The 14,383-nt window shown below is 41.6% G+C and overlaps 1 protein-coding gene across 1 annotated transcript in view; it reads left to right on the top strand.

Annotated features, from left to right (window-relative positions):
* Positions 1–14,383, top strand: part of Kcnn2 (potassium calcium-activated channel subfamily N member 2) — a 139,726-nt gene that overhangs the window by 94,972 nt on the left and 30,371 nt on the right. Inside the window, exon 5 of the mRNA XM_060377308.1 lies at positions 11,889–12,030. Within this exon, the coding sequence (XP_060233291.1) occupies positions 11,889–12,030 (142 nt within the window). The remainder of the gene's footprint in view (positions 1–11,888; positions 12,031–14,383) is intronic.

The following is a 14,383-nucleotide window of genomic DNA, read 5'->3' as shown; positions in this document are numbered from 1 at the left end:
AATTTATGTATTCACCTTACTTACATTCCACTCGTAGCCTCTCCCTCCTCTCCTCCTGGTTCCACTCTCCCTCCACCCCAATCCCTCCTCCCCTATTCCTCAGAAAATGTGAGTCCCCATGCCCACCCACCTAAGTTCATCAAGTCGCATCAATACTGAGATTTCTTTTTCCCTGAGGCCTGGTGAGGCAGCCCCGGCAGGAAGGAATGTCAAAAACACAGGCAACAGATTCCATATCAGAGTCAGCCCCAACTGTTCTTACTAGGGGACCTAGATAAACCCTGAGCTGCCCATCTGCTACATCTAGGTCCAGTGTATGTGTGGTCCTTAGTTGGCACTTCAGTCTCTACAGGCCCCTCTGGGTCTTGGTTAGTTGGCTTTGTTGGTCTTCTTGTGGAGCTCCTGTTCCCTCCAGATCCATCTATACCCCCCCACACACATACTTCTCCACAAGACTCCCCGTACTTCACCCAGTGTTTGCCTGTGAGTCTCAGCATATGTTTCAAACTGCTTCTGAGTGGAGCCTCTCAGAGGGCAGCTGTGCTAGGCTCCTATTCTGAGCATAGCAGAATATCGTTAATAGTGTCAGGGGTTGTCTCTCTTCCATGGACCGAGTCTCAGGTTGGGTCACACATTGGTTGGATATTCCCTCAGTTTCTGCTCTATCGTTAACCCTGCACATCTTGTAGACAGGGTAAGTTTGGGGTTGAAGTTTGTGGGTGGGTTGCTTTTTCCATCCCTCCACCAGGACTTCTGTCTAGTCAGAATGTATCTTCTTCAGTCTCCGTGACCCCTGCTACTAGGAGTCTCAGCTAGAGTCACCCCCATTTCCTCCCAGAAGCCTACCCTGTCTTAGGTCTCCAGCTTGTCACAGAGATGCTCCCACCCATGGCTTCTCTTCTCTCTACAGGACCCCTGTCCTTCACCCCCACTCTCCCCAAGTGTGGTCACCTCCCTCATTTCTCCCTGTGCTCCCTCTCCTACCTGGTTCCCTCTTTTCAGCCACTTCCGTTGCCTGTTCTATTTCCCCTTCTGAGTGCGATTTAAGCATGAGATTTAAGGATTCCCTTGAGTCGTCCTTGTTACTTAGCTTCTTTGGGCCTGAGCATTCTAGTATATTTACCCTGTGCTGTATGGCTAATATCCACTTAGAAGTTCGTATGTACCATGTGTGTACATGGGTCTGGGTTACCTACCTCATTCAGGGTGATCTGTACTAGTTCCATCCCATTGTCTGCAAATTTGATTAGTGGAGTGATATTCCATTGTGTAAATATACCACAATTTCTTTATCCATTCCACGGTTGAGGGACATCCAGGTTGTTTCCAGATTATGGCTTTTACAAATAAAGCTGCTATGAACATTGCTGAGCAGGTGATCTTGTTGTATGTCAGATCATATTTTGGGTGTATACCCAGGAGTGACAAACTTGTACAACCATTTTGGAAATCAATCTGGTGCTTTTTCAGGAAACTGGGAATACCTCAAACTGGGTCTACCTCAAGACCCAGCTATACCACTCCTGGGTATACACCCAGACTTCATTTCTTTATGAACATCTGATGAGGCATAGGTCAGATTCTTGCATCTTGGAGGAAAGTGAGGCTCAAAGCTCAAGACTCATTTGCTCTGGACCATGTAGAACTGAGAGCTGGCTGGGAAGCACTTGGCATTTCGGTGAGTTCCTTTGCCCTATCTCAGGTGCCTTTTCTGTCTCCAAATGTTGATTCACACCCAACAGAGCCACTTCTAAAACATCCAGGATGATTTATGTCTTTTTATATATTAGGGTCTGGTCTTTGATGTGGAGGAGAATCCCTGCTGGCTGAAATGGGGAACAATTCTGCAAACTAGATCTACCCTAGACTGTCTAAAACAGATCAGCATCTAGACAGAAAAATCCCACCTTAGCACCCACCCCCACCACACACAGCCCTCATCACCACATCACACACCACACCTTCAAAGGCCTCTCAGACTCTGGGCAGCTTCCAGGGCTGCTGGGTTAGAAGGAGAGTGACCAGGTCTGCCCACCTCTTGTCCTGATTCTGATAGGGAGTGCCACCTGCTTTTGGAGAATCTGGGGGAGGGGCTTTTACTGCAGGGAATTTCTATGCATCTCTCCATGGCTCCAGCACCAGCTAGGTAAACTCCAAAGCGAAGGTGAGAAAGCTGATGTGGCACTGCCACCTAGTGACTGCCCTTGGCCTCAGAGACAGACAGCATATTGCTGGCTTGCTGTCACCTATTACAAAAAATCCTGGTGGGAGCTCCCAGAACTAGGACCTACCCCAACCAATCCAGGCCCGCTTCTCAGCCAGCCACAGAGGCTGCCATTGGGACTATGCTTTTGGCAAATAATCCGGCCTATGCCACGTTTTAATAAACTTGACTTAAGGGATGGGGGATTCTTCAGCATGCCCAAACATGACTGCTTCTCTGCTAGAGTTCCCTTCCACTGGAAGACCTCACAGCACATGCAGTTACATAGATGGAGGCCTCCCTGGAAAGTTAAAATAAGTACAGTCCGGAAAGAAGGGAAGGAACAATGAGAATCTTGGATGAGAATGCCAGTCAGTTGGTCACAGTTAAAATGTCCTTCTGGCATTTGTTAGGGCCATGAGTGCTGACCGTGCAGTTCCCTACAGGCTTTTATGCCAAATTCTAGACTATCCTGTCTCGCTATGTTTAGGAGTGTTTTCTGTTCTATATTGTTTCTTGAGATAAGATCTTATTATTGGGTTTCTTACCGGCTTTTAGGCTGGGCACCTACCCTTCTCTGGGGTCACAGGCATGTGCCACCACACTTGGATTTCCCCGTCTGCTGCTTTGCTACTAATTTCTCTAATCTCTTTGCTAGAAGATCAGGTAGTTTCTCAATAGACCCTAGAAAATGTTTCATTTTGTTAGGTTTTTTTTGGTCCCAGGATGAGGTCAGGAATATTCTCTATTCATGGGACATATCTACCCCACAAGTTGTTCCCACTTAACCTTGGAATGACCTATTGAGTGTTTTCATGTAAACTTTTTTCTTCATCTTTTTTAGCTTAGAAGCAAATCCATTTTAAGTCTGAAAATAAAATATTTTGACTTGGTTGTGATAGACTTTTAATCTTTAAATAATAGCCCTAGACTATAAATTGGAGAATGTCAGAATTTGTTTTACTTAAAATTAGACCAGAAAATTTTCCAAAAGGACACCAGAGTGGTCCCTGCAGCATATGAATTTCTGGAACAATACATTTCACAGACTGGCCTGCGCTAATGTTTGTACATTTAGGAAAGAGCAAGTCTTTTCTAACTTCTTTTGGGCTAGTCTTGCTGGTGTAGCTAGCCGTCGTAACGTATGAATTATGAGTGACATGTCTTTACCTCACAGTACAGTTAGGATCTAATATTGATTTATTTTCATTTCATAAAGCATGCATGAATAGGGGTATATTGTACTGAATTTCATTTCAAAATCTTAAAACAGGGCATCAGTTTTTCTGGGTTTGAGATTCACTGATTAAATAGTCTTTTCAGTCCAGAGAAATCTTTCAAGATGAGAACACAGACCTTGTGGTCTTTCATCTTCATTTTTAGGAAACAGACTCATCTTCATGACCCAGGAGGAAAGTTCTCTCTGAAGGCTGTGCATATTTCCCTAGCCAGCTTAATCAAAGAGAATCTGAAGGATAAGGTGTCTTTTCTCTCTGTTAATAGGATGCTAATGTGTTTCCATCCTTGTGCATGAAGCTTTTTTATAGTCAAATAACTGTAAGTCTCTATCTATTTATCTATCTGCCTGTCTTTTTGTCTCTCTCTGTGTGTGTATGTATGTATGTATGTATCTGTGTTCATATCTAAGACTGTTAACTTCTTGACAGAGGAGTCATTGCTGATGTCACTTCTTCTGGCCTAAATGAATACGAGACTCAGCCCATGAAACATATTTGTCATCTTTTCCCAGAAACATAGGGGAACTTACTCCATCTAGAAAACCTGTGTCTGTTTTGTCATCCTCCTCTTTTCCCTTGGGAATGCTGAGCTTTATTTTAAGCTTGAGTCAGCTTATTTTCTCAGAACATATCCACTGATGGCGTCTAACCAAAAACAAATCTTCTACATCCAAAGTATGAATGAAACTCTTTTAGGACAAAGTTAAAAGAAATCATAAATTCTATGGAGAGAGGAGAGAAGAGAGAGAGAGAGAGAGAGAGAGAGAGAGAGAGAGAGAGAGAGAGAATTTTCTTCCCTAAATCAAGAGCTGAAAAATTTCCAAATGTATTAAGTCAAAGGAACAAAATAAAATTAAGGTAATAAAATCTCACTTTGGATCAATAAAGAATTACATAATTTGGGAACATTTGTACCAGTCCAGGCCTAAAGTTAAGTTTGACTTTAGAAGTAGCCTTATGCTGTCTTTCTACTGCTTTCGTTACCTTATATCTCTGAGATCCTTAGGCTCCTAAAGCCTTAGGTTTCCAACTCAGTGATGCTCAGAAAGGGGGAGTAAGAGGCAGGACAGAGAAAGTCATGGGTGAGAGCCTTTCAGTCTCTGCTCAGAAATGATGCTCTGTTTCCAGAGTTGTTCCCTGTTACATGTCATTTCAGCGTTTGTACTCAAGAGCACCAGCACTGGCTGCATTTTATGTTTTAATCCTGATTTATGAGACTCCTAGCCAAACTTTGGACAGAGCACAGGGAATCTTATGAAAGAAGGGGGAGATAGAAAGACCTGGAAGGGTCTGGAGCTCCACAAGGAGAACAACAGAACCAAAAAATCTGGGCAAAGGGGTCTTTTCTGGACTGATACTCCAACCAAGAACCATTCATGGAGATAACCTAGAACTCCTGCTCAGATGTGGTCCATGGCAGCTCAGTGTCCAAGAGGGTGTCCCTAGTAAGGTGAACAGGGGCTGTCTCTGACATGAACTCAGTGGGTGGCTCTTTGATCACCTCCCCTGAAGGGGGAGCAGCCTGACCAGGCCACAGAAGAAGACAATGCAGCCAGACCTGATGAGACCTGATAGGCTAGGGTCAGAGGGAAGGGGAGGAGGACCTCCCCTATCAGCGGACTGGGGAAAGGGCATGGAAGGGTTTGGAAGGGGACAAGGGTGCAACTACAGTTAGGATACAAAGTGAATAAATTGTAATAGATAAAGCAACTATATTAAAAAATAAAATTATAAAACGGACTGAAGGCCTCTGTGTTACAGGGTCACACATCCTTCTCGTTACTTCTACATATTTCTCCCTCAGTGTGTCTTTGCACTAGGTAGTCACATTTATTAGATTTCCTACTTCCTCATCACCGCAAATCCCATTTTCTGAAGACAGTTTTTGATTCATTTGCACACTCTCTGTGCCACTAAAGGTGCATTTATACCTGGAGATATTCAGTATCTGATTGCATAGCCTAGCTAAATCATGCCCTTGTAACTTTATGACACACTAAAATTTCCTGAAAGCTTAAAAGAAAACCCATCCCTATGTCATGGCCCTCTCTCTCTCTCTCTCTCTCTCTCTCTCTCTCTCTCTCTCTCTCTCTCTGGAGAGTTGGCCTTAATTAGTTAAGGAGCAGTGTTTTTAGATTTATTTTTACTATTTTATGTGTATGAGTGTTTTGATTTCATGTGTGTTTGTGCACCACACATGCTTGTGAGCCTCCTTGCGGGTGCTGGGAATCAAACCCAGATCCTTTGCAACAGCAAGTGCTATTAACCCCTGAGCCAACTCTCCAGCCCCAACAGTATTTTCTTAATGGTTTCCAGGTGACTCCAATGCAACTACTGCTGAACATCCCTGATGCAGAGCAGTAGAAAGGAAAGAATTCACACTCCCTTTCCGGTCCAACCCATTGGATCGTCTTTCCTCTGAACAAAGATATCTACCTTCCTTGGACTGCTTTTTGTTCCTATGTGTCTGGATTAATTGACTCATGTATTTGATTTGATTTTACTGTAAATAGAAGCTACATGCACACAGCATAATTTGGAGGCATTGTGGATATTCCTCTCGTATCTCTAAAACTGCAACTGGAAACATAGACTTTCAGATTTGTTCATGGCATTCAGAATTGTCACCACTTGACTTGTAGTGAAAGGGCTGTCTGATAGTCTCATGGCTCACCATGAAATATGATGACATCATAGACATATCCCCTAAGGGAGCCACCTCCATTCTAGGTAAGCAGCATAGAGCCATATACAGGTTCTGTGTCTATTCGCTGTGCAAGCCAAGCAGGGTGGACCCGAACAATACCTGTCCAGTTTCTTGTTCTCCTAGAGGCTCCTTCTCTACTACAAAATCAGAAGAAATAGTTTTCTTTCTCCAACACATGTATTAACAGTTAACTAAGGCTTGAAACTACAATTTTTAGGGTTTACTTAGATCCATGTCTTTCCTTTTTTTTAAAAAAAAACCTGTCTTTTCGTTTGCCTTTATTTGCATTTTACAGTGATATCCTTTGTCATAGTTTATCATCATTATATATCATCATTATTATCTTTATAAATTCTCTTAAAATGTTTAGAGAAAATACTTGTTGAAGAAATAATAGGGCCTTTCTTTCCAGTTCCATTCTTACAGAAAGGCAATTGCTTCATGCTAAATCTCCCCTCCTGAGAATGTTTTCACTGTTTGTTTGTATTTTCTCTTGTTAACTTTGTGTTCTACATTCTAGGAGACTTGTACCTATTTGCATTGGAAATGTGCTATGGCCATGATTATATTGTGAATTAAATTATATCATCCACTGTATCACTACAGTGTTCCCTTAGATCAGGCCAAGGTGCAGCTTACAAAGCTAAGGCACCCCACCAATGTGTCTTTATTGTCTCAAGTTCTTAAGATTTTCTCCCTCTTCCATTCCCTTTCTTCGCCTGCCTCCTATAGTTTGCCTGAATTTGTTTTCAAAAAACATAAAATATGTGCCAACTGTTATTCATTTATATTTAAAAGGGGCATTTAGAGGCCAGCTGGAAGCTCTGTTTAGGAGAAAGGATATTTATCTAATAAGACTTGGCAAAGGGTGAAAGCTGATATTTTATTAGGGAATCCTCAGTTTCTTAGTGTGAATATATTATCTTTTCTTTAAAGCTGTGCCATTTTTTTTTCAATTAAACAAAACTATTTGTTCTCTCTATTACTCATAATGGGTCAGGTATAGAAGTGAGGGAAGATAGAAATGAATGGGACTGATTTATCTACAAAACTCTAAGTCCCTGTCTTTCCCAGCTCTTAAACATTTCTACTGCCTATCTCTGGACCCTGAGTCCCTGAGTTTTCAATCTCCTTCCTAGTAGTTGTCTGGGAGGACCAAAGAGAACAGGTACCAGCAGATCTATCCATCACGCCTTATCAGTCCTTCTGTTATCAGTTTTGTGCCTTACCCATTTGTTGTGTGCTTGATATCTGTGTAACTAGAGATAACTGGGCCCTTTATATTTAATGTGATTGAGGATATACTTGGGTAAATGCACCTTAGAGCTCTATGACCTCAATTCATCTCTTCTGCTGTCTATTCCCCATCCTCTCTTCCTATCTTCTTTGGGATCTGCGTTTTATTTCTTCTCATGTTTTGTTTTGTTTTTTTAACTAAGTCATCAGTTATTCTTTGGCTTGTTGCTGTAATGCTTACTTTGTGGAATATACCATGCCCATAAGCTGGATTCTATTGTGTCTAAATGAACAGTTTTATCTCCATTTAATATCTGGTCATGTCCTGTACTCTTTGATTGATGTCTCTGTGTCACTGTCCATACAAAGCTTCCATTTCTCCACCTTACGTAGTTTTATGTGAAGGTATTGTAGCACTTTCTGGGAAAATCAAGGGGACTCTGCAGAGCTCTTGGTTCTCCTGCCCCTTTTTTGTTTTTTTAGCCCCTCCCCTTTCATTGGACTGGGGGAGGAGCATAGGAGAAGAAGAGAGAGGGAGGGTGGGGTTGGGAAGGGATGGCGGAGGGGGGCTATAGCTGGGATACAAAGTGAATAAACTGTAATTAATAAAAGAAAGAAAGAAAACAAAAACCTGCTTAGAGCCCAGCTGTGCCCTTCAGCACGGGGAGGCCTCTGAGCGGCCTCTGAGCTCTGCCTGTTCTTCTCCGAGCTATTCTGCCGATTATCTTTGGGCATTAAACAGGTACAAGTGTATAGCTCACTTTAGTTGTTTCCCCATCTCTCTGTAATCTTTGTCTGTTCTTGATGGATGACCAGCATCTGTGACCCATTATTCCAAACGGTATCAGATTTGTAAATGTTTGTTTCATGATAAATTTAACTGTAATAACCTGCTGTTCCATTGTGACTGAAAACAGGGTACATTTTCATTTGTTTAAAAGTTTCTTCCTCCTCACTGGTGCCTCCTTTACTCTCCCTTAGTTGCTCTAAGTTTATATCTTTTTATTGGGTTGTCATAAATTACAATGTTATTTCAGGGAAGAAATGGTTTTAGAGGAGAAATTATTTATCACATGCATTTGATCTCTGTAATGCTTTTCATTATATAACCAAGTCTGAAATCTGAGGCCAGAACTGATATCGGAAATACTTTTGTCATCATTAATTTTAATAAAATGCTTAATAAGAGAGGCATTCATGAAAACAATTTGTCAACTCTTACCATCGACAATGGAATCTTTTTTTTTTTTTGCTGTTGTAAAAATGTTATGCGTAAACTTTAGAATGTAACATTAAAAGTGCAATTCATGTTGACAGATGAGCAAGAGCCGTTGCTCTGTTGAATCTGTTGGTGACTCTGAGAGCCTGCCACTGGCCCAGGGAAGCTTAGACTGAGAATAAATTTGGCATTGCCACCTTAGTTCATGAGCATCAGCCCACCTCCCTGTAATTTTCTCAGAACTAGGCAACAGTGCGTAATTGAGTAAGGCCCAGTATTAGTCTTCAGAATACTTCATTATTTTGATTTTAAAGGCAAGGTAGATGAGCACATTATATATTACATGTCTTATGACCCTTACAAACATTTATTGAAAGCCGTTAGAGGTATGTGCAGGACATTGAGAGACAAGCCTGGAGTACCATACTGACCTGTGCATGGTCTGGAGAAGGAGAACTCTGAAAAAGAAACCATAAGTGCTAGTCTTTGCCTTGCAGTGCTGACGGGGAGCAGGAGTGCTGGGCAGGGCCAGCCTCCCCTTAGTGAAGGGTAACTTCTGTGAACTTGAGCAAATGCTCAGTTTAACATCAAGTCGTCACGTCTGTTAAACAGTGCTAGACACAGTCAGTGGTGAGTGAAGAGATGAATAAGGCATAGAAACTAAAAAGAGGGAGCTCTTTTCAGACCTTAAAGCTGTGTCAGTCTACAAAGCTGTGAGCGCTGGGAATGCAAAAAGTAGTGTAAGCGTCTTTCGCTGGAACTCTCAGAGTCCTTAAAAGCCTGACATCATGAGGCATTTCTCCTGCCAGCATTACTATTGTTCGGTGTGCTTTTTATTAAATTAGCATTCCTGGTGGGCAGAAATTGTCTCTGCTACGTGAGCGGTTTCTTCATGCCGTTCTCAGACAGTTTTTTCTTGTGAAAAAGAGTGGAGTTCTCTAAAGTGAACCACTGTGGAGTAGTGGAGTCTATGAAGTGAACTATTATAGGAAAAGTTTACATATTTCCTTAGTCCTAAGTTATATGCATTAATCATTTATGGTGGTGTGACTCTACATTGATTCAAAGCCTAGGCATGTTCTAAGTGATAGTGCTACCATGTTAATGAGTCTAATATAATATTTGGGTTTGAGTTGCTATGAAAGAAATCAGGTGATTATTCTAATAGTGCCTAATTTGGTCTTTAATTACATCACTTTGACTATTCACAACTGAGCCTGTCTAAAGGAAACATAAACATTAGTGTGAGAACTTTTTTTCCACTCTGAGATGTTGTCAGGCCATTTTATTTCATAAGCAAAAAAAGGATAATTTATGGAATCACAAGCTATAAAATCTCAACTTCTAGAAGCATATTTTATAAATATCCACTAAAACTGCACTGACATCCATCAGAGCATCTGGCCCAGGAACAAAGAAGGGGGAGATTAGTTGAACGCTTAAGATGTTTTATGATCAAAGGTGAACACACTGAAGAAGAGTGAGCTGGATGTTTCCAGTGAATGATTCAGGTTCCCATTGGTGGTCATGTATCACACCAACCCTTGCAAACCAAGTAAAAAGTGCTAGAAGAAGAGCAGATGTCTACACCCACAGTGAGGATGAGTCTTCCTTTTAGGCAGTAGTGACAAAGGTATTCCCAGAGGCCCCGAGTTGTACTAGCAAATCTAAAACTCTTCTTTACACTTAGTCTTTCTGCCAAAGGAAAAAAACAAACACACAAGCAAACAAAACAAAATAAACAACACACACACACAGCAGATAGGTATCCCGATCTTTGCAGTGGTATGGATGCCATTCAAAATGAATATTCCATTCACCGTGTGTCTGAGACTAGAAAGTGACATTGTCTGGGATACAGCTGTCAATAATAAGGAGAATTAAGACCATAGTAATTTCAGCCAGAGGTGGTCTAGATTGTAAAATATTACATGTCAAATGGGTGGGGCTGCTGAGACCCTACTGAGAACAAAGTTAACATAATGTATTTTATGTGAATTATGGGAGATTAGAATTCTCACACAAATCATGCTTTGTCAAGAAGTTTGATTTCACAAATTAAATTTGAATAGGAAATTAGCTTTTCCCTCATCCCTCCTGTGCGGCCCATAGCAAAGGTGGGGTAACATATTTCCCCAGGCAAGCTTGGCAGGGAGTACTCACTAACACACTTTGATATCATGAATGTAGTATAAGCCAAAGCTGACTTCCTTACGTTTTGAAACAAAGAGGTCTGTGGAAACTGTTCAGCTACTATTACAGCTAAGAGCAACACTAACCACATTCTTATACCTCTTGAATCCATTATGCCACAAAAATAATCACTGGAAATGTACCCATTGGTCTCCATGGCATGCTAGAAATGCCTCCTGGACTCTCTTTTAACAAGGATAGCTTTCTGGAACCTCCTGTGAATGAGAATCTACAGCTAGGACACAGGTTACTCGTTGGGCATGACACAGTCAGGATTTCTGTCTCATCCTTTTCTTAAGGCAATACAATAGTTGTGCTCATTCCTCCTTATGTGGCGGCTCACACAAGCCTGGCACTTCTTTGTTTAGTGCAAGTAGCAAGAAACAGGACCTTGGCTTGCCTTTACTTAGAAGGCCCAGCAAGAAATGAGGAAAGTAAAGGATCCCCAGCTAGTATCCGAGAGAAGAAAGGAGAGGTGGTCCTTAGTTGGAGGTGGGTAAGAAGCAAAGAGCTCTGTTGGTGACCATAGTTCAGGCTTGAATGCTGTCGACACCAAAGAGGGCTGCTTGTCCCTTTAGTTTCAGGGACGTGAATCACAGTAGGTTCTTCCAGGGTTGATAATCAGCATGGCCTGATATGTGCATGTGTTGGACAGTATGTACATGCTTCAACCTGAATTGACTGAGAAAAACAATGAGGACAAGTAAAGTGGTTAACATAGGCCACAGGACAGGACACAGCATGACTGTTCTCACTACACGTGTAGCATGACACTGGGACAGCATACATTATCACTGAGATTGGGCACCTTGGCTGGGAATCACGGAGTACCGAGACTGTCTACGTTTGTGTGCATGTGCGGCATCTTGCAGCAGTGAGAATGTTGGTTTTCATACTGTGAGTTATTCTTTCCGTTTTTTTTTTTTTTAAGTTGAGGCAATTTCTTAGTTTAATTTATATCTGAAATCCCTCAGCACACCTAAACGGAAGAGTTTATAGAAAAAACAATGAATTCATCAAATTAATGAAATTGTTCTTAGCTGCTGTGTTAGAGGGTAGTTATAAATACTGGCTTTGTTTGTTGTTTTCCAGGTACCATGATCAACAGGATGTCACTAGCAACTTCCTTGGAGCAATGTGGTTGATATCAATAACTTTTCTCTCCATTGGTTATGGTGACATGGTACCTAACACATACTGTGGGAAAGGAGTCTGCTTGCTTACTGGAATCATGGTAAATGTCTTTCTCCTTCCGTCTCCTGTATTTATGCTTGAGAAGAAAACAAAACCCCGAGCCCTTATGAATAAATGCTTGTTGAGTTATTCATTTGCTCGTATAAACAAGTTTTGAAATATGTTGAAGGCTTAAAGACTTATATTACATTATATAGTGTTATTTATTCTGTTAATAAATGTTGGTTAGGTGAAAGGCACGAGTCTGGGAACCTTACTGGGAGTGAAGCAGAAGCAGACATAAGCTGTCCCTACCCTGCTTCCATGGAGCCTCCATTTGAAACCTTGTGTTTCAAAATAATTAACAAATGATTGTTAATCACACCTGATAGAGGAAGTGCCAGTTGCAATGATATAGGAAAAAGTGAATCTCAAGTTGTTTAGGAAACTGAGGAATAAGAAAAGGCCTCATTAAAGAAATAACTTATTTTAAGATGAAGTGAGACTTCTCTATAAATGGGCAGGAATGGGGAACATTCTGTCTGAAAACTACAACTTAACGAGTACAGTCATTTGAACTAGGTAAGTGGACAGGACAGTCATGAGCTGGGGACAGGAGGCCAGAGATTGCAGGATACTGAGAAAGGTTTGCTGTAATGGTGAGCGATGCGTCTTTTCCCGGGAGGACTGAAAACCTCAGCCATGTCATCTGCCTTTCTTACACCATTGTGTAGCCTGAACTGCATTGCTTCATTTGTTTTGTTATATGAAAACTGGAAAAGCACTTCCATCCTTGAGAAAGGCAGTTAAGGTTAGAGTACTTCTCCAGCCAAAGGACCAATGGAGACCAGAGGCAAGATAAAGGAAGCTTTAGATGAAATAAAATTCCTCAGAGGGGCAGGAGAGGTAGGCAGATCATGAGAGAACTGGCTGCCCCAGCCTTGAGTTCCTTGGAGACTGCTTGAATTAAGTTGAAGTAAAAGTGACCAGGATGCTTTGAACGTGGTCATTGTGCTCTGTCTTTTGGACCTTTTGTACACAAATTTTGTCAGGGAAAGCCCTACACCCAGTGTATCTGGTAAGACTCCAAGTCAGGAACAAGCCAGGTGCCAGTTTGCTCTAATGGTGGAGCATCCCTTGTAGCAGATTGTGCAGTGGCCATTTGAACCCAGTAAGGTAGCAGAGAGGTCAAGGGGCACAAAGACTCAGATGTGTTCTCCTCTTAAAGCAGAGGGGGAGGGGGGAAATGCAATGTCACTACACTGTCCAGGCACTGGGTATCAGGAGAGAATGCTAGGGGAAATTTTTAGGTCCTTTGAGTACAAACCACTCAGGATGGAGTCACCTGCAGCGTCTGCTGGGAAGATTGCTCCACAGACCTTAATTACCTAACAGGACTGAGAGTCTGAGCATCAGGAGAATAGAAGCATTCTTCTGCCCTTGGTGCAACTGAACAGAGATAAGAAAGTTAGCCTGACTAGTTTTAAAGACAACAGTAGTATGAGGATAAACATTAAACCCAAATTATGAGAGTTATAATTTGGGGACATAATTTAACATTATTTTCTTTTCAAATCAAAACAGAGTTTTGTGAACTTAGTGAACTTGAAATGTTTTTCTTATACTTGGTATAGCTGCTTAAATGTTTGATTTTTAGAGTATCTCCCATTTTACCTCAAATAATAGCATTTTATTGCATAGCATAAAACTTGCGGAAATAAAATACATAGAGGTGTATTTTTGGAAGGCCCCATAACAAGCCCACAAGGGACATGAACGATGCTATTTATAAAAAGAGAACTGATAACTACAGTCTTTCCTCCGTGCTTCCCAAAAACAACTTGCTTGGTGTTTCTTTTGGTACCCATTTTGTTATTAAATGAGGGGTGACTGAGGGGATTATTTGCCTCTGCTGCAGACACAAATTTGGCTTTAACCTTTTTTGAGCACAGGCACCTTTTGGCATTGCTCTGTCTCTAATGTCTCCAGACTAATGCCTCTTCAGTGTTGTCTGGCAACACAGAATCTCTTGTTTGCCTCCTTCAATGGCTTCCTTGATTAGGTTTCACGATTGATCTTTGTTTGGGTAAAGAAGTTCTAAGCATCTTTGAATCTATACAAAGGAAGGTTCTGTGTAATGAAATGGACGTGACTTTATTCTTCCCCTGCAAGCTCACACTATAACAACAGTCCAGTCTTAAACTCAGGCGCTCTATTCTCTCCCGCATATTAGTTCAGATTGTTTAACTGACCTGATTAAAGACTGTTTGCATACATGGAAATCCAAAAATCGCTGAGTAGCCTTTGGGGAAGTGCTTTGGAACATGGCAGTGGCCCTCTCTTGAGGCCAGGAAAATTTCCAGTGTCGTTCTACTGGGCAGTCCTGTAAGTGTCTAAGGAGTGGATCATACCCT

Source organism: Meriones unguiculatus, chromosome 2 (assembly GCF_030254825.1).
Source record: "Meriones unguiculatus strain TT.TT164.6M chromosome 2, Bangor_MerUng_6.1, whole genome shotgun sequence".
Lineage (NCBI taxonomy): Eukaryota > Metazoa > Chordata > Mammalia > Rodentia > Muridae > Meriones > Meriones unguiculatus.
The sequence above is the reverse complement of the archived record's forward strand: the minus strand, read 5'-3'. Positions and strand labels throughout refer to the sequence as shown.